The sequence below is a fragment of the Haliaeetus albicilla genome, chromosome 24 (assembly GCF_947461875.1).
Source record: "Haliaeetus albicilla chromosome 24, bHalAlb1.1, whole genome shotgun sequence".
NCBI lineage: Eukaryota > Metazoa > Chordata > Aves > Accipitriformes > Accipitridae > Haliaeetus > Haliaeetus albicilla.
The window spans coordinates 1,534,391-1,562,252 of record NC_091506.1 but is presented as its reverse complement, the minus strand read 5'-3'; the positions used below and the strand labels follow the sequence as shown (position 1 = coordinate 1,562,252).

The following is a 27,862-nucleotide window of genomic DNA, read 5'->3' as shown; positions in this document are numbered from 1 at the left end:
AGTGTAATCTTTTGTCCTGGAGGTAGTGGACAGCAGCACGGAGGTTCATGTCTAGCAAGCCCAGCGGGGCAGCCACCGAGACGCTTGTCATGTTTCTTTTTTATCCGCTTTATATTTCCTCTTGCAGTTTGTCTGGTGTGGTAGAAGGTGTTTGTTTACTATTCCTGTCCCTGTGAGTCAGGATTGCCTGGCGTTCCCTTTCCGGAGGTCGGCATGCAGCTGGGGGCCGGTGGGGACCCACGGGGACAGACCGCGGGCAGAGCACGCATGTGCACCGCGAGGCACGCCGGGGGCTGGTGGTTAAGCTCTTCTCGCAAAATCTGCCAGGGAGGTGCAAATCCGTGATGCATCCTGACACAAAGAGCAAACAAAGTTTTATTATTATGCTTGTATGCAGAGGATGAATAAAATACACGGTGGTTTCTGTTGAGATGCTCACGTTTAGAGAATTGAGGCATGCTTTCCGCTTGCAAAACCTGGCAGTCAGAGTAGTGAGCAGGATTACAGGCTTTTGGACCTCACCTGCCTGAGATTTTAGTTCAGCAGATCCTCAGCAGGTGTGGGCTGGCATCCTCCAGTCATGCCAGTAGTCCTGTGACTATTAACAGCAGTCAAAGGCTTGCTCATTTGTCTCCATTTTTATTTATTGAATTTGCATGTAAAATTTTTTAATGTATTGTATTAACAGGTATAGGAACTATGGGCTTAAAGCTATTTTTGTAGGTCCAAAGCATAATCCAGCTGGGCTTTGCAAAATGAAATTTTGCTACCATGCAGATGCAAGTGCCAAGGATAGTAGAGTAGAAATTATGTTGACCAGGTATTATTGCGCCTGTTTGCTTTAGAGGGGAGAAAGAAATCCCATAAAGGCTATTTAAAAAGCTCTGCACACATCAGGACCATGTGAACAGTCCTTAGAGTTTCCAACATTTAAGCAAAGCATAAAGGTTCCTGACAGAGAACATGTATTGAGTGGGTCAAAAATAATCACTTTTTAAATGTCCCTGAATACTGATTTCTGTAGAAAATTGATGTGGTTTGCAGCAAGACTCTAATATCAGATATATAGTGTGCATTTTAATATGTCTCAAGCTAATCGTTCACATGATAGGCAATAATGGCCCCAAATAAACAGCTGCAAAGGGTCTTTAGCCTGCTCTTAAAACTTGAGGGGAAGCCTTTATTTGCTTTGTTTTCCTTTTTTATTTGTTTCTTCTTCCACTAATCTGAAAATGTACATTTTATATGAAAATGCTGCGTTAAATGATTCCCATGAAACAACCTTGTTTACTTGTTAATTGCACCTTTTAATGGTGTGGAGGATATGTATTTGACCATTAAAAGTAGCATCCGAGCATCTGGCTCCCAATGGTAACTATAATTAGATATTTTATTCCATTCCTGCAATGCCTGTCCGTTAGACTGGCTGGTGAAGGGTAGTACAGACTTAAATGTCCCTTTGCAAAAGCTGATCGTGGGTCCCTTTTCTTCTCAAAAATACAACTGGAAAAGGTGGTACAGGCTTTTCTCCTCGATAACTGTTACATGAGGTTTGAGTCCATTCAGGATGTGGGAGCTTTATATGTGGTCCCCCTCACCTGGGGGGGAATCCCATCTCCCTGCTGCTGGCTGCTCCCTGCGAGAGGGGAGCACACCAGGATGCTCTCCGTGATGTTACTGAATGCATCACCCTGTTCACGGGAAGGAAAATTCACTGCACCAGAAGGAAGGTGTACAACTGAGAGTACGTCTTACAGTTAAATATTTAGGTCATTCACCTGGAGGGAATAAGGTACCAGTTCTGATCGTACTTTTACTTTTCAAAGAGGTGGAAGGGAGTGGCAGGGGGAAGGCAAAGTGTTGTGTTATTGTTGCTTTAGTATGCAAAACTGTGATGAGGCACACAATTCCTTAGATTTGCAAGGTTAATTAAAAAAAAAAGCTCTGAATTTTTTTGCAGAACTTTAGCGGAATTTCAACTAGACCAATACTGTTATCATTTTAGGCAGGGTGTGACTGGAGGGCTAGCATTAATTTAGATATTAAATCCATGGAACGATCTTCAATTTCAGTCTATGCTGCTGGGTTTTCCCATTTTGTCCATCTACCTGCTGCGACATGCCAGTTCTATGCAGACCAAACCAGTGTCCTGCGCAGCTTTTGGAGCAGAAGCAGTTGCCAGCATCAGCCCTTGGCCACCTTCCCCTGCAGAACCACCCGTCACAACCCCATCACTTTCCTCTTTCTCTCCCCGCTCAGATTCAGCAAGATGTGACTGCGGCGTTGATGGAAGACTGGCCTCAAGTGCAGTATAATTAAAGTCCCATCAGCCAACCCTAATTTTCTGTGTACCATCTACAGTTCTTTTAGGGACCGATTGACTGAGTGTAACCTGAGCAAGATAATTTAATAGTATTAATAACACTGCAGCAATCCAATTAAGGCCTAAATGTGTTAGGTACTGAGTTTCACTGAGCATTTTGCATTTCTTTCATCTTGCTTCCCTGGCCTGCGTGTCATTATGCCATGCATGCTAGACACGATGAGAAAATTACTGTACCATTGATGCGGATTCTTTAGAAAGGGAAAACTGGGACCAAATAATTTGACTAGCAAATACTGGTCTTTGAATCAGCTTGGGAATTAGTAGGATAAATAAACTAAAGCATTTTGAGCTGGCAGGCACTTCAAGATAAATGCTATCCAAATTACACACATGCCATTTGGTACATCTCTAGTTATTACCCTTTCCGTTTTGAAAGTAGTATATCAGATTTGGCAGATGTATTCCTTTTTCACAATTGTAAATAAAAGAAAAAAAGAAGTTATTTGCTCATAAGCAGAGATAAACAAACAGAAGGGGCTAATCCTTTTCTCAAAACTTGGGTAAGGTCAACTTGTGGGTCAGAAAAGGAGTTTTCAGGAGAATAATCAGAATTCCTGGATTTGCTTCTAGATGTGCCATTGTCATCCAGGCTTAGTTATTTAGGACTTAAACTTGCCAATCATTGAGCATCATGAACGTGTTAGAAAAAAAGCATTTGAACATTAGATTTCGACTGTTTAAATGGTAAGCAATTGCTTTGCCCTAATGTTGAGCTATATGTACGTGCTTTGGTACTTTGGCCTGCAGGTTTCTTGTCATCCTGCACAATGAAACCCTTCAGTCTCGATGCTGTAGGACGGGCACTGAGCAAGAACAGAACTGCAGATATGTGGGAAGTTCTGGTAGAGTCAGTGGGCACATGCTAAAAACTGTGTGCTGATGGCTTGGGGCTCTCATCTCACTGTGCCGCGGCTTTATTACAGCTGATAGTGTCCTTTGTCCTATTTATCATGTACTGCTGCATTTGTGTACCGCTCTGAGATCTTCGGGTGGGAAACAGCGTGGGAGTCAGCTAGACCGTTTTAGCCTTCTCTGTTAGGAGTCATACAAAAGGCAGCCTTATCTAATTATTTACCATATACCTCATGACATTTAAGTTTCTTATTTAAATTCTAGCTGCAACATGGGTATATTTGAATTACGATTCATGCAAACATATCCAACCAACCTAAAAAGCAGAAGAAAGTAAAGATCTGAAATACCTGTGATTGAAGGGAACTTTGTTAATGCTCTTTCTACCAGGATAGTAAAATATTGAACAGTTTTTCTTATACAAGTACGTAACTGGGCCACCTCACTTTGAAATGAAATCTTTCATCTTTTCCCTTCTTGTTCTACATCGCAGTGTATATGAATCCTGTTGCGATCAGACCACTCCTATGGAGATCCTGGTGTTTGATGTGCACGGGATGGCTGGGGACGCAACCCAGTCTGGTGCTTCAACTCTCTAATAACAGATGCTGAGTGCTGGGCAGACCCAGAGGTGGGTTAAGTGGCAGTGCCATGGTCATTTGGGCACAGTGACCTGTTGTGTGAAGAAGCATATTCCTCACTGCAGACTGTTCTTGTTCATCAGAGGCGCCAGGCTTCATTTTCAGCTGTGTTTCACTGAAGATCGTGACACTAAATGAGAAGCTAGCTTATGCCAAAAAGCATTAAATTCTTAGGAGAGGGGTGTCCAGGCTACTATTTCCATAGGTCTGCTTTCATTGTCCCAGTTAGTAGCCAGACAAGCTGTAAACTGCTCCTTTAATTAAGCAGAAGTTTATCTCCTTATATATGACAAAAGAAAGATCAGGAGTTGGCAAAAGGTTATGAGCAGCGAGATGAGTGGACATTTTTTCAGGCTGAAATCGTGGCTTATGAGTTCTGCCAGTGACACCTCCTCTGAGCTTTGCCGAGTGGCACGACCACCCTGGTCCTGGTCCCATCTGCTAAAAACATGCAGGTTTTAAAAAGGGCTTAATACTGTTTAATGGACTGCTTTACATAAATTCCTATGAATGTACGTAGGCACATCCTCTCTAAATACCTCTGGGTCAAAATCCTAATTCCTACTGAGTTTGTGCAGTCATTAATCAGGAAGAAACATCCCCACTTCTTTTCAGGAATATAGTCTGTGTCAAGGCGTCACTATTTTTGACCCACATCCTACAACTAGTTTTTCTAAGAAACCTGTAGCTGGCATATCAATCAATCTAAAGAAGTGAAATGAACTCTGGCCACGAGTGTGCAGAGGATATTGCTCGCATCTCCTTCGTACTGTACATGCCGTGTGATGGGAGTTCTCTAACGAGGCTAATGTGTGCGGAGTTTGATGCAGCTCTGTAACAAGGCTAATGGTAGTGAAGTTCAAACCGGTTTGGCAAATTACTGAGCTCGGTTCAGCCACTGGGACCGAATTCATGGCCAGAAACGTGACAATCCCCGCATGTCCCTTCGCAGAAGTTTGAAGAAGCCTCAGCGCTTTGTGGTGTTTTGCTCTTTTCTAGCATAATGACCTGAGGTTCCTCGGAGCATGGCTTCCAGCGAGGACGGCGTGCTGGGGTGCAAGCTAGGAAATGTGCTTCTGACGTCTTTTCTGAAGATGCAGATGCTAAGGGTTGGAGTGACACTGCATCTAGCGCTAAGGGGCATTCTTTGGATAAAACGTGGCATAAGAGGGGGATGGCAGGAGTTTTCTCAGCCTTGAGGTTGCACGGGTTTTGTGTCCTCATGAGTAAAGCGCATACATATCTTGCTCGGCACAACATGGTTAACTTCATTGTGGTTTTGTTTGGGGATTCTCATTTGGCCCATTAGTTAAATGATATATTTAAACTAATATAAATATCAAATGATGAGGGAGAGTGATCCTCTCCTAGAATATTTAGCTCTGTAGATTGAATCAAAGAAAGAGTCCTGACTTAGCAAGTTCGTTTGTAAAGGTGAACCGAAAGAGTATGTGTAAAAAGCATTTCTGCATAGCTCGTATTTGGAGTGCTGCATGTCCTTTATTCCTTATGGCTGCTGAGGCACAGCATTTATTATCTTGCTTGTATAATCAGCTTTCAGACACTGCTGTGAGTGAAGGCTATTGTATTGCTTATTAGTAAAAAAAGTGTGATGCTTTCAGTTCTGTCTATCACTGCCAATCTTAAATCATTGATCTTTCCTCTCTACAGATACCTGAGCAGAATATTTTTTGAAACATATGCAAAAATGTCAAAAATACCTACCTGTTTCTGAGATGCAATCTAGAAAAAATTACATTTTTTCTGAGTAATGTGAAAGTGCTGCTCTCAATCAAGGATCAGCGCAGACCTTCATGGCAAGGAGCTGCCTTTGGTTATGGCCAGTAAAATCCATCTTCATCGGGCCAAGCTAGAGGACTTTTTGAAAAATCATGCTTTCTGTCTACTCAGTACAGAGTTCTTTTGGCAAGTCTCATGGAGCACCCTAGTGAGCATGGTTCTGAGGTTATTATTTTTCATAATCCCTGCACCACATTAGTTAGATCTTTCCCCAAAAGAAGTTTTAACAGTGTTAGCACTTTTTAGGGTAAATTCTCCCTCATAGCTGTGTCTCTTGAGTAACCTGCTGGTGATTTCAAGGTGATCTCTAGTATAATTAAACACCAGTCTGTCATTCCTCACTGAAAGAAAGCTCCAATTGAAATCAGTGGGAGTGTCACTTGATTAAGGCATTCTAGGCTGGTCCCACAGTGAGCTGTCATTTTCCCCATATCAAGCTGAAATCTGATGTGTAAATATCCCCTTAATGCCGTGCAATAGGCTTTCCTTCCCCTCCCCCCCTCCCCCAACAGATGCTTTTAGAGCACCCTTCAAAAAAGCAAAAAAATCAGATAATTTATGCTACACAGGTTTGCGCTGTGCTGGGTTGTAGCAGGAATCGAAGGAAAGCACTTGGAGACTGAACTTTCCCCTAAAAATACGTGTTGTTTTTTGAGAGGACGAAAATGACTGCAGCAGAATGAACAGCAATAGACAATGAGGGCTGGTTTTATTAATTTTAAAAAGATTACATAATATTCTGAAATTAAGCCCAGCATGCAAGAACGGCAGTGTTGTTCCCGATGTGGGAGATGCTATTTTCTGCATGTAAAATATTAAGAGCACCATAAGCTTAGCCTATTTTGTGAAATATGGAAGATGACTATGAGACTGCATTCTCTTTTGACCAGTTTGACAATGAGATGTGCTGGGAATGAAATGTTGGGCACAACACAAGAGGTAGCAGCATAAGCCCCCAAACGCCATGTTGTTCAGTCCTTGGCTTGGGGCTGATTACAGATACTCTAATTCTAAGCCACTTAAGGATGAAAAATTGTCTTAGATTACCTCTGCTTGCAGAAGATAGATTTGCTCTAACCTGTTAATTTAAATAGATAAAAATTGTGTATTATAAATGCACATTTGGAAGTACTTGCTCTTTTTTAATTAAAAAAAATTATGCAGGGGATGCAGGATGAATATTGAAGATGCATGGTCCATCCCCTTCCATTAGTGAGAAGACGACACGAAGCTGTAGTCAGATACAAAAGCATTAAAATAATTAATTTTCAGTTTTATTGTGTGTCAACAGAAATGTATGATAATATGCATTTTTGCAAAAATTGTAGATTAAGCATTTTTCTCTACATTGGTGTTGTGCTAAAAATGTCCTTGCTTTAATGTAGAACAAATAGCCTTTGGATCTCATTAAAGATGTTATTATAAGTGCTCAGTGTAACTTGCTTCTGGTGTCCTTAAAGCAGGTAAGATTGGTAGAAAATGATGACAAATATTAAATGAAAGAAAAAGTAAGATTAAGAAAGGAAAGAGAAAAATAAATGAGGTTTATATGTAGGTTAAGAACTGCTTATTACGAGATCACTGAAAAGGAGTTACAGTGTAGGAACAGAAGTGATGTTTTTAGTTGAAGTTTAAATCATAATTAATTTAACATGTTAAATAAAATGTGATGCAGATGCAATGCAGATTTTTATACCTGTACCCAAATACCAACTGTCCTTTACTCTAGGTGGCAAGAACCAGTGCCAGGGGAATTTTTACCCATGATAGGTAACATGCAGCTGAACATTCGGTGCAAGAAGAGCGGAGTGGGAGGGAGTCTCTCCCCGATGCACCTGCAGGTACTAAAGGTGTTAAAATGAAATTAGAGTTTTCCCACTAGAGAAAAATACAGATAGATGACTGACCTCCAGTATTTCTCCAGTTTAAGCCTCCACCAGCTACCCAGTGAAACACTGGTACGCCAGCCCAGAAAGCACTGGGGATGCAAACCCCCGATCTCCCAGCGCCGCGCAGGGTGTCAGGCTTCGCCGCCGCCGAGCAGCCCCGTCCCCCTCACACGGGAGTAAAGGTGGGAGCCGGTCCTGCGTCTTCCAAAAGCTTTAAGGAAAGTTATTTTCCGCACACGTTCATACAGCGCTTTGCGCTGTGGGATCCCTGCCCACGCTGGGGCTTCCCAGGAGCTGTCACAACATTAATGAGAAGAAGAAATTGGAGCTGTGCAGTTCCTGGGTGAGACTGATCCTGGGGGCATTTTGCTCATTAATAGGTATCTGAATCAGCAGGTGTGAAGCTGAGGGTCTGGCATTATGGGAATGTTGTCACAGTTTCTTGACAACGTTTCTGATTTGTGCTGACAATGAAAAATTGCAAGTTTTTTGGCTGGAAGACTTGGAGAAGTGATGAGTTTCCAACACCTTCAATTAGAATGTTGTGATTTGCTTGTCCTGTGTGTGTTTATGGACAAGACACTCTCTGTTCCCGCAGCTGTTGCTGTTACATTAGGGCAGAAACAAGAAGGACAGCAGTAGGAGAAACCAGAATAAAAAGCATATAAGGACGTTTAACTTCTGTTTATAAAGAAGACAGAGTGGAGGGATTTAAGATAATTAATGCAGCAGAGCAAGAAAATTTAGGAGATTTTGCTTTTCCTCTAAAATAGCTTTCTTTTGAAGTTTCCCAAGATACGTAAAAACATTCACTAGCACAAACCACATCATCTCTGGTGTCAGGAGGGAGGCAGCGCTGGGGCTGATGCTCCATCTCACTGACAAAGTGTTCCTGAAAGTAGGGAGAAAAAATAGCTGTCGTGAGGCAGGAGTGAGCTGCAGAGCTCAGGACCCGTTTTCGGATGCTCTGTGGGGAGCAGGGGTGCCCAGGCTCTGCCGGGGCTGCAGCATCCCCGTCCTAGCAGAGATGCTCTGGCAGCCGCTGGGGATCAGGTTTACACACTGTCATCTCGGGGTTTGGGGGGCTGCTGGTTTACGTGTCCTACTTCTGCCCTGCACGGATTTTAAAAGCCGCTTTGAAGTAGCTGGATTTTGACTTTGATTTAAAACATGAAAACAGAAAGAAAATGAAGAGGCAGGACCGGAGCTCAGGCTTTACCTCGGTTTGGGGTGTCGGGGTGTAACTGGGCTCAAACCGGTGCTGAGAGCACTCGGGTTAAGCGGGTGACTCCTGAGCCAGGGGGTGCGAGGGCAAGCGGAGCCGGGTCCTACGGAGGGGCTGGGCTGGGACCGCAGCTTCGGTCCCCGCATGGAGGGCAAGGGATGCAGCAGCTTCCCAGAGCTGGTACGCTGCCGCTGCGGAAACAATCATTCTGTTTAAACAGAGTTTTTGTAGTTTCTGGGGATTTTTTGCACTACCCTGAAAAACATGTTAAGCTTGCACTGCTCAGAATGCAGTGATTTGTTCGTCACAAGCAAAAACCATCAGGATTTTTTGCCTCCATCACCTTGCAGGCTCTGCGCTTGTCTTAAGGCTGTTCTGTCAATCCCCTGCAGGCAGTGCAATTAAAACAAGTTACAGTGAAACACCTTATTTGCACTGTCTGGGCAAGTCACTGGAGTAGCTTTGCATCCTTCTCTGATAGTTTGGCTTATCGTTGCTGTTATCTGTTGAAGGGATTTTAGTTGATATTTTGCAGAAGGCGCTGTTGACTATGTGTTATTGACATATTCTTAGCTTAAAACCATTATCATGTTAAAGCCCTGGATTTAGAAACTAATTACAAGACATTAATAGCTAAGCCCTAAAAGCTAAGTCATGCAAATATTTCTATCTGTAAAGTTGAATATACAAAAACTGTTTGAACTGCTGACTTAGTAACTCGAGTCTAAAAGCAATCTGTAAGGTGGCAATAAATCTGAGCACAATCCTCCGCACTTGTTTTCTACTGTGTCCATGAAATTAATGGCACAGTTGTTATGAAAGTCATACCAGGGATCATGGCTATTTTTTTCCCCAAGTAGGTTAATTATCACTAATGTAATTATTTTTGTACTGATTTTTATTTTAATCACACATTGCATGAAACAATTTAGTTCAGAACAAATAGCTTATTACAGAATTGTTTGTGGTGGTGAGAAAAAAAGCAGCGATGTTTAAATTATACACATATATTGAGTTACTTTATTCATTAAAATGAACAATTATGTTAGGCCTTATGAGACAGACTAAGCATTTCTTGTTAATGTTTGTTCTGTAGTGAACATAATGAGAATTTATATTGGAAATGGATCCCATCCCTCTAGCTTGAGGCATTTATGAACTGGGCAATACGTAGGAGTTGGGAGAGCTTGGGGAAAAAAAGAGAGTTAACCCCTAACCGAGACATGCTGCATTGCCCTGTGGTTGTGGGGAAGGCACTGGATCTGGGAGGGAGCTTTTTCTTTTCTTTGGGGGGGTGTTTGTTTGTTTGTTCATTTTGGGGGCTTGGGTTTTCTTTTTCCTCTGTACTGTGGTGGTAGGGCAAAACATAGTGTCCCACTGGAACATGGTGGCTCTAGTCGATCCAAGTACCATGGAGCAGGGCCAGCTTTGAAGTTCTTTTTTCATCAGTTGTTTTGAATGTCCTACAATGAACCAGTTGTGGCTTGGTGGTTGTTTTTTTTTTTTCCCATTTATCAGATCAGTTCATCAGTGCATGAACTATAATAGCATGAGTCTGCACATTATACTGTTGAAGATGTGCCACTTAACATGATGATAAATGGATGATGGGTAGGTATGTCATTTTTCAAGACATTAAACACATGTGTCTACAGCATCTAGTGCAGTCTAGGTTTTGCATCCTTCCCAAATCTGGCAGAATTGTAGTGGAGGTGTTCATTGTGTCCCTCGGTACTGTCTTGGTCAAGTGCTAAGTTCAAGATGCGAAATTGTTGGATAGCTGCGAGTACAGTGTGTCTGGCTACATCTGTAAGTGGTCTTGGTTTGGGAAGATAAATTCCCTAATGCTCCGTGTGCTATTTCTACATATGACTGAAATGGAAGGTTCTACGTAAAAAAGCAACTTTTGCATTAATTGCAAGAGTACTTTCTCATGATTTATGAAATTGTTCACTTACTGCTTTCTAGATTATGATTAGCATTTTCAGATAATCACTTTTTAATTATGGGATAAGACTTTATTATATTTGCTTATAGAAATGTAGGATTTGTAAGTATATAGCACTCTTCCTCTGTGGATCTCACAGATTTTTATAGGTCTTTGTTATAAATATAATTGACAGTACCTCCAGCTTATAGGTGGGAAAACTGAAGAAAAAAATATGTGAAGTGCCTTGCCCAAGTTGATCAAATGGGCCTGGGGGCAGGGTCAGCGAAAGAGCATGAACCTCCTGAGTCCTGGATCTGCCACTTCTCTAGTTAGTCTTGTCATCTGTGTTTTTAATAGATGTGGTTTAGTTATGGATCTTGGTGGGCAAGGTTGGATGTGCGTTGAAACAACGCTCTTGGAAATCATCATCTTCAAACCCATTTTTACTTCTGTCACATCTCTCCTTTAAAAATAGGAAGTAATGTGCAAGAAGTTTAGACTTGTCGTGGCAGTCTGTGGCTCTGTTTTCTGTGGTTTGTATCTCCGAACATGGCTCGGATGTTCCCGCTGCTGGTTTGCCATCGGTGAGAGCTTGGGCAGGACGCGGCAGTGGGCTGCGCCGTGGCTGCGTCCCACGGACACGTTAAGAAAGAAGCAACCAAACCAGTGCTGCGGTTCCTGCCCCTGAATGAAATGTTCTGCTATTTTGTTTTTGTTGAAGGTCCTCTTACAGTAGTTGTGGACAAAAGTTATCCTTGCTGTTTTATCAGGATTTTATGATCCTGATCCTGAAACTCTGAGCTCAAAATTTTTAAGCAAGTAGTTTCCAGTTCATAGTGACTAAAAGTCTTGGGAAAAAGTCATTGAAGATAAGCAGGTATGGATTTAAGTAAATGCAAGAAATGGCTGAATATAACAATTACTTGCCACAATAGAAGTCTTTTTTAGATTCCGGTTTTCAAAAGCTAAATTATTTCAAGGAAACTGCACTAAAAGCTGGAAGAAGGAGGGAGGGGACAAGGGCGACAGAAAAAAGTACATCAGGCACAATTACTCAATCCTAAAGCAGCCAAATACACGGATGAACATTTTATTGCTTTTGTTTGCATTTCTGAAAGGAGTTATGAAACAATAATTTATGTCAAAGACAAAAAATGTTTCAAAAATGTTCTTTTCTGAGTGGGAAAAGTGTCTCTAGCTTGACTTGGATTCTCATCTCCAAGCACCAGGCTCTGGTGCCAGGTGGTTTATCTGACAGGCAGTTTTCATCATTAATTTTCTCAGCAGAAGCAGCAGAACGCTGCAAATCTTTCTGAGGCCAGTGATACAGAGTTATTGTGGTGTCGTCCCAGGAGACCAGAAAAAGGACTTTCCATAATTTTGCCTGATCTTCTATTTATCTCTTTACACATAGAATCTGTGCAGAATAAAGTACCTTTAGGCTGTCCCAACTATCCAGCAATGCCATGGGATACTTCTGAGAATATGGAAATTCATCCTTTTGTAAATCATAAGGGGGGGGATATGATAGCACATTAATAATTCTGTTGTTCTGTGAGATATTAGCATGCAGAAAATTGATGAAAACCCTTTCATCACTGCAGACTGGGTCAAAATCCATGCAGCTAGGATGCCTTTCTCATTTCATATCATTGCATGCTATAACAAGGGCGTCAATTAACTTCTGTGTTTAATAGTTATGATAGAAAATGGAGGCTCCAGACTGGATCAGTGTGTCTCACTTTCTAGCTGTACAGGTAAGTTGTAGTTATGCTGTCTTGGTCTACTTTTTAAAAGGGCAAGGTACAAATCAGCGATTAAGAAGAGTAAAAGAAGAGGCAAACTGTCGGTCACTTGGTTTCTTAAGGAATTGTCATGAAGTTTTCACACCTGTTTTATGGGTCGGAAATCTTGGCCCTGGTTCTCTTTACTCACTGTCTCTTTGGTTCTCTTTCTGGCTGACAATATTTATCGTGCCTCTGCGGTGAGTAAGTTACACGGACACGTGCCAGCTTACTCCAGTTCTCTTGTGAGGCATATGCACAACCTAGGAATTCAACTCCAGGTTTGTAAAGGGCTTGCTAGCGGTTAGTTGGAGCAGTGAGGGAGTCGGGCACAGAAATGGACTTCCTGGCTCCTTCTGCATACTCTTCAGTAAGACCAACCTACCATTTACCAGTGCAATTAAACGAGTCTTTGTATTCTCCTTTATCATCAGTATTCCTTTGGCTTTGGTAAGCTACATTCCTTCAGCTCAGTGCAGTATGAAAGAAGAGTTCGTGGATTTTATTTTTTTTTTCCAGAATAAGTTGTGAATATTGAAGGTTAATGAAGTTTCTCAAGCAGTGACAGACCTCTAGAATATCTGTTATTGAGGGATTATTTTTATAACATTCACAGCAGAGACTCTTGGTAGTATAGTATTTGAGCAGTGTGTGACTTTAGGGGTTTTTTTCAGATATATGAAATAAAGATTATACAGGATCTATTTTGAATTAAATTAGGAAAGTGCAACTTAATCCTTCAATTTAAGACTTGCAAACCCCAGTCTTCCTGTATACCTTAATAATCAAGGCAGCTGATTCAAGAAACTCATCTTAGAATTTTTTACTTGTAGGGAAAATAGTGGAGCTTGTAAGCATTTAAGTAACCTAAAAAAAAAGAGCTGAAATTTTGTTTTTAATAGCACTTATTCACATCTATCCCAGGAGATCAGGTTTTGTATTTGGAAAAGCCATACGTACACACACACACACATACAGAGCAGCTATCGGAGCCACTGAAATTTTGCTGGGCAGCTGAGTTGGTAAGTGATGCAATGAATTGGCACTGGGAATGTCAGGACCTTCCCAGTAGTTCTAGTCTGGACTGTTTCAGGGGGGCTCCAATGCTAAACGTCCCTTTTTTTGGAAACTGGTTAGTGACTTTAGTCTGGAATATTTTGAAATTATTTGTGAGTCTAATTTTCTGCAGCCCTTGGGAACCTTTGCGCACATACTTTGGAGTTTAGGTTTCTTAAGACTGCAGAGCAAGTGAGACTTTCCATTTATTTAATATAATCATTTCTGATTTGCATTCCCAGAAGCATGTCTGGTGTTTCAAAAGTGGAATGTGACTTTGAAATGAAATATTATCCAATTATTGCATTTTTCATTGATGACTATTTTCTTTGTCCTTCATATTTCTTACGTGGCTCATACTGCAGATCTTGCCACATTCTCACTGATTCCATGCCCTATATAAGACACATTTCCACCTCATTTAAAATATTAACCCGGTCAGTAGTAGTTCCAAGAAGGGAGATCTCTTGTTCTGGTCTCAGTAAGAAGCCCCAAGCTCTAGATGCGTGGAAGGCAGTTTTGTGAATGTAACTCCTGCCTTCCCTCAAGCCATTGCAGTGTTCTTACTAATTTTCATGAAAAAAGGAAGAGGTTTGCACTCTACTGTTTTATCTGATGTTGTGTGTCATGCCACCAGAATTAACGACTAATAAAAGTGAAAAATGAAGGCAGTAAATACAGTCATGCTTTAGAGTCCCATGCGAAGACACTAGTGTGTGTGGTTCCTGGTGCTTTTCCAGGAGTCTACCACGTATCCATTTGGTTTTTCTCTGTTGTAGGTTCCCCTTTGGTCCTCCCTGCTTCCATTCCCACCCTGGTGGTCTGACAGTAACCTCTAAATAACCAGCCTCTTTCTATTTCACATGTCTTGCAGATCGATGAAATGCAGTGGGGCAAAGGAGTGCGTGAAGTCCCATCCTCGGTCTGCAGCCTGCCTTGCAAGCCAGGAGAGAGGAAGAAGATGGTGAAGGGGATGCCGTGCTGCTGGCACTGCGAGCTCTGCGACGGCTATCAGTACCAGGCGGACGAGGTGACTTGTCTGCTCTGCTCATACAACGAGCGGCCCAACGAGAACCGAACGGGATGCCGTTCAATACCCATCATCAAGCTGGAGTGGCACTCGCCCTGGGCTGTGATACCCGTCTTCTTGGCTATGCTGGGAATTATCGCCACCATTTTTGTCATGGCAACATTCATCAGATATAACGACACTCCCATTGTCCGGGCTTCTGGGCGGGAACTCAGCTATGTCCTGTTAACAGGGATATTTCTATGCTACATAATCACATTTCTGATGATCGCCAAACCAAATGTTGCAGTGTGCTCTTTCCGGCGTATCTTCTTGGGCTTGGGGATGTGCATCAGCTATGCAGCCCTGTTAACTAAAACAAACCGCATCTACCGCATATTTGAACAGGGCAAAAAGTCAGTGACTGCACCTAGGCTTATAAGCCCCACATCACAGCTGGCGATCACGTCGAGTTTGATATCTGTTCAGCTTCTAGGTGTCTTTATTTGGTTTGCAGTTGACCCACCCAACATCATCATAGATTATGATGAGCAGAAAACTATGAACCCTGATCAAGCCAGAGGAGTTCTCAAATGTGACATTACGGATCTACAAATCATTTGTTCCTTGGGTTATAGCATTCTTCTAATGGTTACGTGTACTGTGTATGCCATCAAGACTCGGGGTGTCCCAGAGAATTTTAATGAAGCTAAACCCATTGGATTCACTATGTACACTACCTGTATAGTATGGCTTGCCTTCATTCCAATATTTTTTGGCACTGCCCAGTCAGCCGAAAAGGTAGGTGAAAATGAACAAACGTGCCCCGATGTATCAGGATTCATTGCAGTTATAAACTACGCACTGATGTTCAGCTTTACATAGATTTTAAAATGAGCTATCCAGTTAGCTCATTACTGAGACGTGTGCAATATATAGCACTATTTTCCTTCTCCGTTTAGCTATTCATTTCATAAACTGGCAAATGATCAATAGCAATCATATTAGCCATTAGTTTTATTGTTGCATCCATTTCAATTGTATCTTTTCAGTAGGATAAGTGGGAATTAGCTGTCATATTGTCCAGAAAGAGGCATCTCTTAACTAAATCATTTTGAATACAAGATGTAAGCAAAAAAAAAAAAGTCAAAAAATGGTCAAGTATACTCCTGTGCTTCTGGAGTTCAGCACTGAGGGCAGTGTGTAGTCTGACAAGTGCTCTGCTTCACAAACAGCAGCCTGAGGGCATCTTTACACCAGAGGGTAAATAGTCTGTCCTGAGCTCCAGCTGCTGAGACTAGACTGACACTGCATTCTGCACGGGTTATTTTTAAACTAGCCCAGGTAAACTTACTCTATAGCTCATGGCAAGGGTATAGCCAGAGTCCTGGACTGAATGCCAGGTTGCCTCTCTTAGCAAGTGGGTCTACTTAAGCCCATGTTGTTCATTCACCAAAAGCCAGTCCAAAATGTTACACTTAGGCGACTTAAGAAAAAGCATCCAAACACTAGGATCTAATCCATTAGTTGGATTGTTACAAAAATGAATTATTGCAAAGCGCCATCAGACTCAATTAGAAGCTGGCTTTGAGAGGCTTCAGATGCTGCAGAGGAGTCTGCAGTGGTCTGTCCCAGGGCTCAAGTGCCCATCACATCCATCCTGCGCTCACAGCCGCTCAGGCACTGGCAGCTGAGCAAAGGAGCTGGGCAGCTTAGGGAAATAGGCCCTGGCAATCAGAGCAGATGGGCATGTGAAGAGATGCAAAACTTGGTCAGCTTTGGGCTTTGCTGCCAACAGAAATCAGGTTTAAAGCACTCTGTAAATATATCGAATCGGCTCTGCTGGGACCAGCAGTTAGCTGGGATCCCAGCCCTGTGTGTTGCAGCTGATGCTGTGATGATGGTTTAGGTACAAACGTTAACAGCGTCTCTTTTGTCTCACACAGCAGAACAAGGAGAAAGTCACTCCCTTCTTCTCATGGTATTTGTTGGTGGGGATGGTGGCCTTGGAGGAAGCAGGCTATAGTAAGCAAACAGCCAGAGGACAGTACGATTCATTTTCCAAAACAGTGTTGGAAGGTCTATTGGCAAGAAAAAAACTTTTCAGATTTGCCCTTAAAGTGTTTAAAAAGGGAAAACCTTAGTTGCTCTGTGTGTTTTGAGTAAACAGTATTCAAGAGGTGAAAAATCAATCTACTATTACAATGTGTAGGGCTGAATCAAACTGTGAGTGACTGAGCATTGCAACCTCAATTACCTCCTGGGTCTCGGGCCCCTTCTGCACGTTCCTGTTGCTGCCCAAGTGGCTCCAGCTAATGCTCAGTGATAGAGATCTGGTTTTACTTCCCTCTGAATCTTGTTTGGAGATAGCTGTAATTTCAGAGTGATTTGGCAAACACCTGCAAGCCTAGTCTTCAGGGAGCAATGAAAATACTAGGCTGTCCTGAACAGCTGTAAGATCATTTTACCCTCCCCAGCCCAGGGAAAACCATTGCCATGTCTCCTTACCTGTGGCGTACTCCAGCTGTATCTAGGCATCGTTGACCTCACCTCAAATGCTCTCCCACAGATCTTGCATGGCTTTAGTAGCATGTTGTCGGTTATCTCCACTTACTGAACCCAAGCTTCCCTGTGCAGGAAAGAGCTTTGGCTTCTTGCTCCTTTTTTTTTTTTTTTTTTTTGCCTCTATCTTCGTTTAACATTTGTTCTTTAATGCAAGACTTGGGCAAGCTCACCGCTGTGGATAAAATTATTGCATCTTTTAAATGAGTGAGCAAATTTCAGATCCCAGCTAACACGTCTCATTTTGTGCCAGGGATATAATTTCCAAATTTGCAGTTGTTAAAATTACGGGTTATTGAAGTAAAATTGCAGGAAGACAGCGGTGTCGTTTGGGCGGGTCCGTGCTTTGGCTAGAAGTCCCTTCCATAGGAAGGTGCCTGCACCAGAGCTTTGTTCTTTGCAATTCAGGACACTGGTTGTACAGAGATTTGCAATTGTTTTGGCCTCAGTTCACTGGTGGAAGAGGGAATTGCCCAGGAGGAAGCAGAGGTTATAGAGGTTTTCACGTATCATCTCACCTCTGCAATGGGCTTTACAGGCAGCCGTTGCATCCCTAAAGGGAATTAATTTCAACTGGAAAGGAGGTCTGCCAAGTCTTACAAATGCTTCAAACATCTCTGCTCTCCCTGTCAAGGGAGAGATAAGAAACAGCATAAGCAGCTTTAAACACAGTTGGGCCCGTTTATAACTTTGGTCTGATGCAGGGAGTACAGTGCAGCTTTTGTGCTCCCTGCCTGGGAATGCTTTAGGCCTGCAGGTGACCAAGATGAAGTGCTTTAAATTGTTGTCTGCAAAGATTTAAGCAGGTGATAGAAAGACCCAAAGAATTTCAAAGGCTGCTGCCAGCGTTCAAAATCATTCAGTAGCAAAAGCTTTAGGTTTCCATGTAGTCATAGAGCTGATTTACCCTGTACTTCTTTGAAAGCGTAAGATTCTTGTACAAATTCGTGTAGGATGGCAAAAGAGATGCTGATTAACTCGATTTCACGCAGAGCACAGAAGAGGGTACTGGGCGAAGGAAGCAGCCCTTCCTTTGCTGTGCTCCAGCGCAGGGGAACAGAGCCGGTGGTGGTGGCCGCTGCTGCTTGGTGCAGCCCTGGCAGGGGGGACACTGGGGGGGGACAAGGGACTTCAGCACCTGCTGGCCATCACAGCCCAGACTCCTCAGGTGCTGCGGGGGCTTATTGCAATTCCGTGGACTGAAAGCTGCGATGTTTTGTCCAACAAACCGCCCAGCGTGATCATACCTGTGCAGTGGGCGTGCACGCAACACGCGTGAATGCACGTACGTACAGTGAATGCACGTACGTACAGTGAATGCACGTACGTACAGCCACGATAGCTGGTCTCTCCAGCTGCCCCAGCCCATGGCGGTGGCAGACGTTGGCTGTAGCAGGTTCGGTCAGTGCGCTGTACCGATGGCTTTGCTATTCGGGCTTTTTCACCCTTCTGCCCTACGCAGAGATCGAGCTGCAGTAGTTCTGCTGCTTTGCTTGCTTTTCTGTCTCTCTTATTTTGAGTGGGGGTGAGGGGATTGTACTTTTTGGTGATTGCTAGTGATTTCCTGTCAGATATTTTCTGTGGAAAATATTGTGCTTAAGCTTAGCCACACAGCTCTTTGCTGAAATGGAAATTGCACCTGCTGAAAATCTCATGCAACGCTATCTTTTAAAGTGAGAAATGGTGTTATATGTAATGTTGTGATTCTCATTGTATGGGTTTATTTTATTTTATCAATAAATACAAGCATAATGTTGTTTTGTAGAAAGCATATTGAAAATACCTACCTTGTTCAGTGTAGAAAATAACAACAGCAACAAAAAAAGAACTAGAAGTATGCTCCAAGTAATTCATAAAAGGCAAAGAATTCAAGCAGTAGCATTTGCAGCAGACTGGAGGGGGGTGGTATGGTTTGAGAAAGGTGAGATATCGGAGTTTGTGCTACAGGATGGAGGTAAAACATTAGGTGTATGGGAGGTGGCACATGGAAAAAGCGGATTCCTGACCTTTTCACAGCTTGCATTTACTCAGCCAGTTTCTTTATCCACTATCTAAAAATTCAGAAAACACATGGTCAGTTATAATTTATAAGCTTAGTTTGGTAATGCAACGTGTCGTTTCCTAGTGGGTGTGGAATATGGTTGTCCTTACCACGTTTCACTTTTCTTTGGGTTTCTTCGGCTTTGATGCAATGGTCACCTAGCCGTTGCTCCATACCTGGTAATCGCTGCTGTTGTCTAGGTTTTGGAGGCTGTTTTGGGGTGGGGTTTTCTTGTGTTTTCCTATAACTATCAGTATATATTCTAAACTGCTGATGTAACCTTCGAGGGCCAGGACACAGTACTGGGGACTGGAACCGTGCCATGTCTTTGCTCAGAACGATCCTTCCATTAGTATTTGGTAGAAAGCCACTAAATATAGAGAGGAATCCCAACAGAGAAGAGGGGCTCACTTACTGTTCCACTCTGAGCAGCTCCTAACGACCAAAACCTTCATCAGCTGAAGGGTCAGTGGGGTTTTGGCGTTGAGGACAGGGGACGGTGCCCATCCCAGCCTGCCGCCCAGCTCCCACCTTGGTGTTGCTCAGCTTGTTAACCCACATGTTTGGAGAGGGACTGTAGGGATGAAACGCTGCTTTTACGCTCCTGGTGTAATTGTTTTTGACAACAAAACTATTTTAAATTCTCGGCAGATGTGTGGGTATCTTATCAGAAACAAAGTGGCCTCAAAGAGCTGTTAAACCAATTATAGGAGTCATAGCTCCACGGCAGAGTCAATACGAAGTGGCACTTGAAAAGAGCACAGATTGCTCTGTAAGGTCAGGCGAAGCACGGCTAAATCAATAAGCCAAATTGAGTCAAAATTTTAGAGTACGAAAGTGAAAGGACGGGAAGGGGTGCAGGTGGTGTGGGAATGCGTCCTGCGGCAAGCTGCGCCTCGCACCCTGCCCCGCGCAGCCCTGCACCGGAGACTAATTAGTCCCTGCAGCCTCTCGCTTAGTTGTTCATCCACTTCTACTTTGATTATCTGTTTCTGATTTAAACTCATTTCCAGAGGCAGGGCACTGCAGAGGGGATTGCCGGGGCCAGTCGGGGCCAGGTCCCTGTGCCCTGTCCCTGCGTGTGGCACGGGGAGCTCCGCCGTGCTCCGTCTCGCGTGGTGCCTCGGGACCCCTGGCTCGTGCTGCTGCTGCGGGGATGCTGCTGCAGGGATGCCAGGTTTGCTCCTTCCGTGGGAAGGCTGTTCCCTGGCAGCACGCTCCTGCTTGGGCAATGTTTTGGGAGATGCGTTGAGATTAACCTGGTTTCACGAAGTCACGCGTTTTCATTTCTTGGGGTTTTTGGGGGGTTTTATTTTTTTTCCTTTTACAGATAGTGCGCAGCAGAGCATGTGATATGCTCTAACACAACTTGAAAACATCACTTCATAGGTGGCAGTAATAGTTTGCTTTTTTTATTATTAGTCTCTCTTGTAATGTAAATATTTTTAAAACTTACACCGTTGCAGATTTCCAGAGGCAATACGTTCACCGTAAAAGCAAAGTGAAGGGGAAAAAGCATCTGTAGTTAAATCAATGTGATATGTAGAGTTCTTAAAATACTGGTTTGCTTTCTCTGTGCATAGGAGTCAGTTTATTGTTAGGAAAAACAATACTTTTCAACACTTCTTATTACCATTTTTTTAGCCTTTGTCATGTAACGTAGTTGTATTTATGATTAAGTGAATATGAAAAGATGGCTGGGACAGGCGGATAGAAGTACGACTCCCAGACCCATGCATGGCATCCTCAGTCAGTGCCCTCCGCAGCCATACAGACAGAAACTCACCTTCACCTTCCTCCGATGGAGCCACCACGCAGCAGCTCTGTCTGTAAGACTGTCTGCCCGGCAGCGTGTCCCCAGCCCCGGGGTCCCTGCTCACCGGCACGTGGTGGCCAAGTGGCAAAGGCAGGCAGCAGAGCCTCCTCACAGCCTGGTGGCAAAGCCCAACGAAGCAGGAGCCTTCCCAGAGGTGCTTCGTCCCTCTCCTTCGCCATGTTTGCAGGAGAATCTCCCAGGAAGGAAGCTGAGATAAAAAGCACATCCCAAAGTGGAAGTAAGCTTTTAGAAATAATCTCTTCTTTTAAAAAAATTTACGCAGGAAGGATGGATTGGGAGACTATGGAAATGCTGAATTTGGGTATATTGTTGGTAGTGTATGGAGATTAATAGGGCAGGAGGAATCGCCTGTGGGTTTGTGTTAAACAGCTTTGGTTAGGGTGGGGTTTTGTCTTGCCGCTGTGTTCTCCCTTTCTTTGAACAATGTTTAGCTCTAATTATGAAGGACTATGAGATCACAAGCTATTTTCTTCTCCTGTGGTTATTTAGTACTATTATATATATATATACACACTGTTGCTTAAATTAAATTTCCTGAATCCCTAGAATGTAATACTGAAAAATTGGTTCCCTTTAATGGCAAACCTGAACATCAGTCTGCTTTATGTAGCAGGCACGACAGTATCCACTTGGGTACTTCGCTTGCCCAAAACCTAATGCTGCTTTGCATTACTGTACAAACACGTTTGGCATTTTACTCAGACTGACGGCATCGCTTATTAGTATGTACAGATGTATGGCTTCCTGTGAGTGTGCTCTTCAGATTTTGAAGGAGGAGTGCAATTTGGAAACTCGCCAGAGCTATAACCATTAGATTAAAAGAAATCATTGTCTCTGCAGGTTTGAAGTCCATATCTGTACTCTTTAACTATGTACAGATGTAGTTGTGTATGTTGAATATTCTCCTAAGATCTTATTTTCTCAAATTATGTCACTGAACTAACATAGAGGGATATGTCATCATTATATTTTTGTTTCACAGAGATTTTATTGCCTCATAGCTGTGATTACTTTTATTTAGTAATTGCTAAGATTAAAATAAGACATTTCTGGATATTTCTACAAGCAAGTGATAACTGTCGACATGCTCCTGAATATATTCTCCAAATGGGATTTTTTTTCTTGAATTATTTTCAGGACATTTTTCAAGTTAAAACAGTTACAGTCATGACTCTGACTGAGCGATGATGGTTTCTCAGCCAGTGTGGTCTTCCTGCTTGGGAGCTTTATTCATCCTGGAATGAAGAGAAATGGGGAAAAGTTGACCATACAGTCATCATCTTCCATCAGCTTATTTTTGCATCCAGACTGCATGACCCTTCGGTTGTAGGGCTGTTTGTTTTGTTTTGTTTTTTTATTGTAATACAACCACTATGAAAATTGAAGTCCTTAATCCCATCTACTCTTCCACCTTCCCTCTTCAAATCAATAAGCAGCGTAAGTCAGGTATATTTGGCAGCAACATTTTTACTTATTGTGTTGAGTGTTACATAAATACTGTAATTTGAAGGCACATGCAAAGCAAATTCTTATTCAGATTAAATAATGTCACATTAACACGGTAGCACTTCAGTATATGTTCTATTTTTTGGTGAAACTAAGTTACCCTTCAATTCTCTGTAACACAAATACCGATTAACCAGGTAGGACACACATTTATTTTCTCCCCTGGGAAGGCTTGAGATGACAGTTGCTATAGCAACTCTACATATGTGGATTTTGGAGTTATGAGGATTTTAATGCAACATTTGCTGGAGTTTTATACTGTTGGATGGTGGAGAAAATCAGGCTTTGAGGCTCACAGGGAACGTGACTTTGAATCTACCATAATCTGGGGCTCATAAAAGGACAGTTGTGAATTGTAGCTTTTGTTTAAAGAAGCGTTCTACTAGTAGTACCGGCATAAAATTCGCTAACCACAAATATTAATTTCTCTCATTGATATGCTTTCAGTTCGCCCATTGCTTCATTATCTTAGGGATCTGCATGTTCAGATGCTGAAAATCTTAATTTTATCCAGCCTCAAGATTGTATCCCTGACAAAACTATAGATTGTAAGTATCTGATATTAGAGCTGTCTTGAGACAAGCCTGAACTGAAAAGCAGCTTCACTTAATTTCAGTTAAGGCCCTTCAGGCTGGAGCTGTAAGGTCTGGAGACGCTCCAAGAACAGAGTATACAATAAAGTTCACTTTTGTGGAGTATTGGGCTATTCACAGTGAGTACATAGCATTTCATTTTAATTGAGGGGAAAATTAAGTGTTCTTTAAAATCGAGAAATGAAATAATCAGTGGAATTTTTTTTGGTGATAACCTTTATTACAAAAATGATCCTGCTGGCATATATTTTTGTCAGGATATATAAGAGCACTACCGTAAAAGTATGTAAAAAAACCTTGTGAATACCTTTAAGTGTCTATAGAGTTTCAAAGTTAATTTAAGCAGAACTAATCAAAAATCTTAAACGTCTAACTTCTCGGTAAAGTTCTCAATAAGATTTATTTTATTACCTTCTGCATCCATTTTGTTTTCCAAGTGGAAAGAGATGCTGTTACTAGTCAAAAAATAGCACAAAAATCTTGTAATATGTTACTGCTACTAATGAATTAACCCTAAAATAAGAAGTCAGTATTTACATAAATATCATTGAAGCAGTAAGTGCTAAAGGAATTTTGAGTTCTGGAGTCATCGATCTTTTGCCACACGCTTGTTTCTCTCTCCCTGGTGCTTTGGTGGGAAGTTTCTTCCCTAAACAAACAGACACTCACAGACCCACTGCTTACTGAATATAGCTGGCTTATGACCTTTAGCAGCTGCTTTTAAGAACTCCTACGGGAGAGTACAGCTCAGGAAAAATATAATATTACTGACTGGATTGCTTCACAGTGTTTACTAATCGCTTCAGGGAGTAGATGGCCTCATCAGGAATACCTGCCCCCTCTCCCTCTGCTTAGTAGGCTGCTGTAAAAAAAAATTTGGGGAAAGAAAAAGGAAAATAAAAAAAAGTGAAGCAAAATTATAGTGGTCTAACTTGGGCACCTGGGATTTCTGGGTATACCATACCCTACCACTTCAGTACAGTGGGGAGAAGTGTGGTTATCTGTCGCTTCTTCTTGACGTGATGGGAAATGGCTTCGGGCCCACGAAGAGAAAGCCCAATTAAAGCTTAGATAGAAAAAGTTGTTAGACTGGTTGATGCCAAAAAGGCTGGGAGATTGATGCTGCCGGTGCCCGGCTCTCCCCTCCGCGGTCGAGGCTGGGGGCTGGTCGAGTGCTCGCCGCTTGGGTGGGCGATGCGGAGGCTGCTGCGACCTGGTGCTGTACCTGCTCCCGTGGAGGACGAGCGCGACTCTCATTAGCAGGAGACGGGTCGGGTGAAGGCTGTTCGCCTCAGAGATTCATGAGGAGATGCACAACGGAGGGTAGGTTTACTTCTGGGTGGTGGTTGCATTTTTAAGAAAACTTGAAGCTCTTTTACTGTGTGGTTCTGCAGGATGTGCCTGAGGCAACATCTCTAGAGAAGACAGGCCATTCTGTAATTTCATTGCCTCGTCTCAAGCTGTACATGTACCTTGCCTCTTGCCACGGGAGAGCTGTGCACGGAGAGCAACGAGCGCGGGTTTGTCTTTCTGCACGGCTGCCCGTGCCCCGACGTGTCGGCCCGTGCCCCGCGCCGCAGGAGGACGCGCTGGTGCCCGCAGGGCCAGCGGGTGCTGCGGGGAGCCTGGGCTCTGGCCGGGTCGGGACTCGGGGGGCGGACGGGGGATGCCAGTTCCTCAGCTGTGCAAACTCCTGAGTGCTTTCCCGCGAAAGAGTCCGCGGCATTGCACCGCACCGAGTCAGCAGCATTGCATTGCAGCCAGTGCAATCTTTCTGCTATGACTGTGAGCTATCTTCCACGCAGCTTTCCCCAGCTATTAGAGATGGATGTAAAAACGTCTAGTTTATCCCGAGAACTCCCTGCCGGCGGTGCAGGTTTCTCCTAGGCAGGGGGCTAGAGGTGCCGTGTGCGGGACTTGGTGCAAGCACTTGGCTCGCTGCCGTCCCGGGGCGTTCGCGTTGCTCAGGGGTGGGAGCATGGAGAAGAGCTGCTCTGCCGCAGAGCTCAGCGCGGGAAACAACTGCTTTTTCTGCTTAGACTACGCAAGCAATGCCGTGAGGCAATGCCGTGAGGCATTGCACGAGTGAAGCCGGGTAGGTGGGGTCTTTGCAGAAAGCAACACAAAAAAAGGAGCAATCGTGTAAGAAATGGAACCTGGCTCTGGGATAGCCAAATGTGATCTCGCTTCCGCTGATGGAGCTGCATTTCTGTACACCGGATTTGACACTCGGTATTTCAAAAGCACTTTGAGTCACTTTTGTAAAGCATTAAATATTTCCTAAAGTTTTGCTACTCTCTGAAGTGAGACTAAAATGGTATATTAATGTGTGTTGCCATGAAATTTCTTGTAATTGCATTTCTACACTGGGTAGAAAACAATGAGCGGTGGGAAAATATCTCTGTATATTTAAATGTGTTTAAAAGCTTTGATTTTCACTTATTTCTGGAACTATATAATGATTCTGCATTTTTATCCACCGCTAATTTGTATAATGTTTAGCCAGGCAAAGATTGGAGTGTTTCAGAAATGAATACAGTAATAACAGTAATAACAGTTCCTTGCATGCAGAAGAAACCTAAAGCACTTTACAGATGGATTTAAAAACTGCATGTTAGAAGCATTGTATCAGCTAGCTTGTAGCTATTTTAGCAGCACTCAGAAATATAGCTTAAGGCGGGCAGGTGTGTGTCATTCTATGCATGTTCTCAGGGTGTGTTCACCACGGGGGTATGCAGAGTGCCCTCCACGACTGCATTAACGGTGTCGTCAGGTGGGGAAGACGGGGCAATTCAAACTGGGCAGAAAATAATCACCCAGGATTTGGCCAGGGTGTGGGAGTCGACACCTGTGCTCTTCAGAGACATCTCTAGGGACTGCAAGAATGAAGACATTTTGGTGATAAATATATTACCCACAATCATATTCCCAAGTCAGGACTCTTCTGGAAGAGGGATTTCTACCCACACTTGATCCTGTCTGGGAGATCTCCCATCTGAGCATCTGACTGTGCTCAGAACCTTCTAAATTCAGCCAAGCCAGTAAAAGGCTGTAGGATTGCTAAAATTGCAGGTCTATGTGTCTGTATTGTCAAGGCAGGTATTTAAAGCTAGGTAACAGCAAAAGTGCATACTCTGGGTGAAATAAGAGATGATTAGAGTAATTAGATCCTCCTCAGAAGACCATAAATTAATGGTGATTATGATTCTTGAAACAACAGAAGCATAAGGTACATCTAACATTGATCTGTTTTATCACATTTGCTGCATTGTAATGCTCCTTTAATGTTAATATATACTTCTGTAGTAAAATCTAATTGAAAACACGGAGCAGGCAGAGCCCAAGGCCACAATCATGTTCCACGTAATTACCTAAGGAGGAGGGTGTACATTTCCAATGAAGGGATGCCACCAACTGTTAGTCAGGTATAAGCGGTGCCGTTGTTGTGTTCGTGCTTATAACGTAATAGCCTTACAGGAATGTATAGGTAAAAGCTAAAAGATAATTAACAATCAATTCATTTTGTGAAATTTTCAATTACTGAAGCAGGTATCTTCATAATGGAGTAATAATACTACGTTTAAATTTGTATGTGGCTGTCTCATAACAGAGATGTATTCATTTAAGCAGAAATTACTTTAAGTTAGCAACCCCGCGGTAGTTCTGCAGTCACCGAGGGACTCTTTGAAGGCTGCGAGCGTGCTCCTTTGATGTCTGATGTAGAAAGTGAGGGATCTCTTCGCTGTGGTAATTCTAGCCTTTTCCATTCCCTTTTGTGAAGAGGAGAGAGAAAAAAATCTGATTTGGAAGATGGAAAAATAAATGGAACCCAAGAAGGAGCATGCATTATAGAGGGGAAAATACCCCCACGCAAATCCGGAGAGGGTCACCCCTATCCCCTTCTGCCTCAGTGACCAGGGCGCAATGCAACAGGGCTGCCAAATTCCCTGCTGTGTTCTGTGGTCTCCCTCTCTGGACCACTTAAGCAGACCAAAAATGACTGAAAATGCCCTCCCCTTGAAGAGAAACTGCAGGTCTCTGAGAACGTGTCACGGCAGGGCGTGCTGCTGCAGGTGCCACCTTGGGGAGAGGAAGGGGATGTTCTGGGGCAAAACCCTAAATTAGTAATTTTTCGTTGGCATCTGGGGAGAACCATTCCTCCACGCTGCCAGTGCAGCCCAGAGCAGCCAAATTGCTTCACCAAGTCATCAAAGCAGGGAGTTAAACCAGCTCCTCCTCCTCAGCCTTCTGTATTTTGATTTTGCCAAGTTAACCAAGAGCCACAAGGCATGAACAATCCCAGATTGCCTGGGACAGCAGATTTAGGAATGGTTTTGGTGCCTTTTCACATTGCCTGCTCTGAGCCCCTGAAGTGGCAGGGGCATTTGTCCCTAATTCTCCGGGCGCCCCTCCTCTGCTCAGCTTTGTTTGGTGCCCAGCTGCCCTGTCCTGTGAATGCACACCAGCACTGAACTTACTTCAAAAAGGTGCCGAGCAAAAGTGTGGAAGAAGGGTATCTTTTTCCTCTGTGATTTCTAGTGCATACTTAACTGCCTCTGGCTAAAAAGCAACATAATTTTTAAAGGGAAAAATGTGTAGGTGTTTAATGCATAGTGTTGACATGTACTTTTTGGTTCCTTTTTTTTTTTTTTTTTTTTTTTTAGAAAATTTAGAACTGCCAGGAGAGTTTTACATCTGAAAAGCAATCTCTGCATAGGCCCCTGTCAGTGTTACCTAAACAGTTTTTATCT

General features: G+C 43.1%; 1 protein-coding gene across 3 annotated transcripts in view; it reads left to right on the top strand.

The window, feature by feature from the left end:
- The window catches only part of GRM7 (glutamate metabotropic receptor 7), a 308,873-nt gene that overhangs the window by 225,071 nt on the left and 55,940 nt on the right, over positions 1-27,862 (top strand). For all 3 annotated transcript variants that reach the window (XM_069811772.1, XM_069811770.1, XM_069811773.1), the window contains exon 8: positions 14,438-15,373. In XM_069811772.1, coding sequence (XP_069667873.1) covers positions 14,438-15,373 — 936 coding nt within the window. The remainder of the gene's footprint in view (positions 1-14,437; positions 15,374-27,862) is intronic.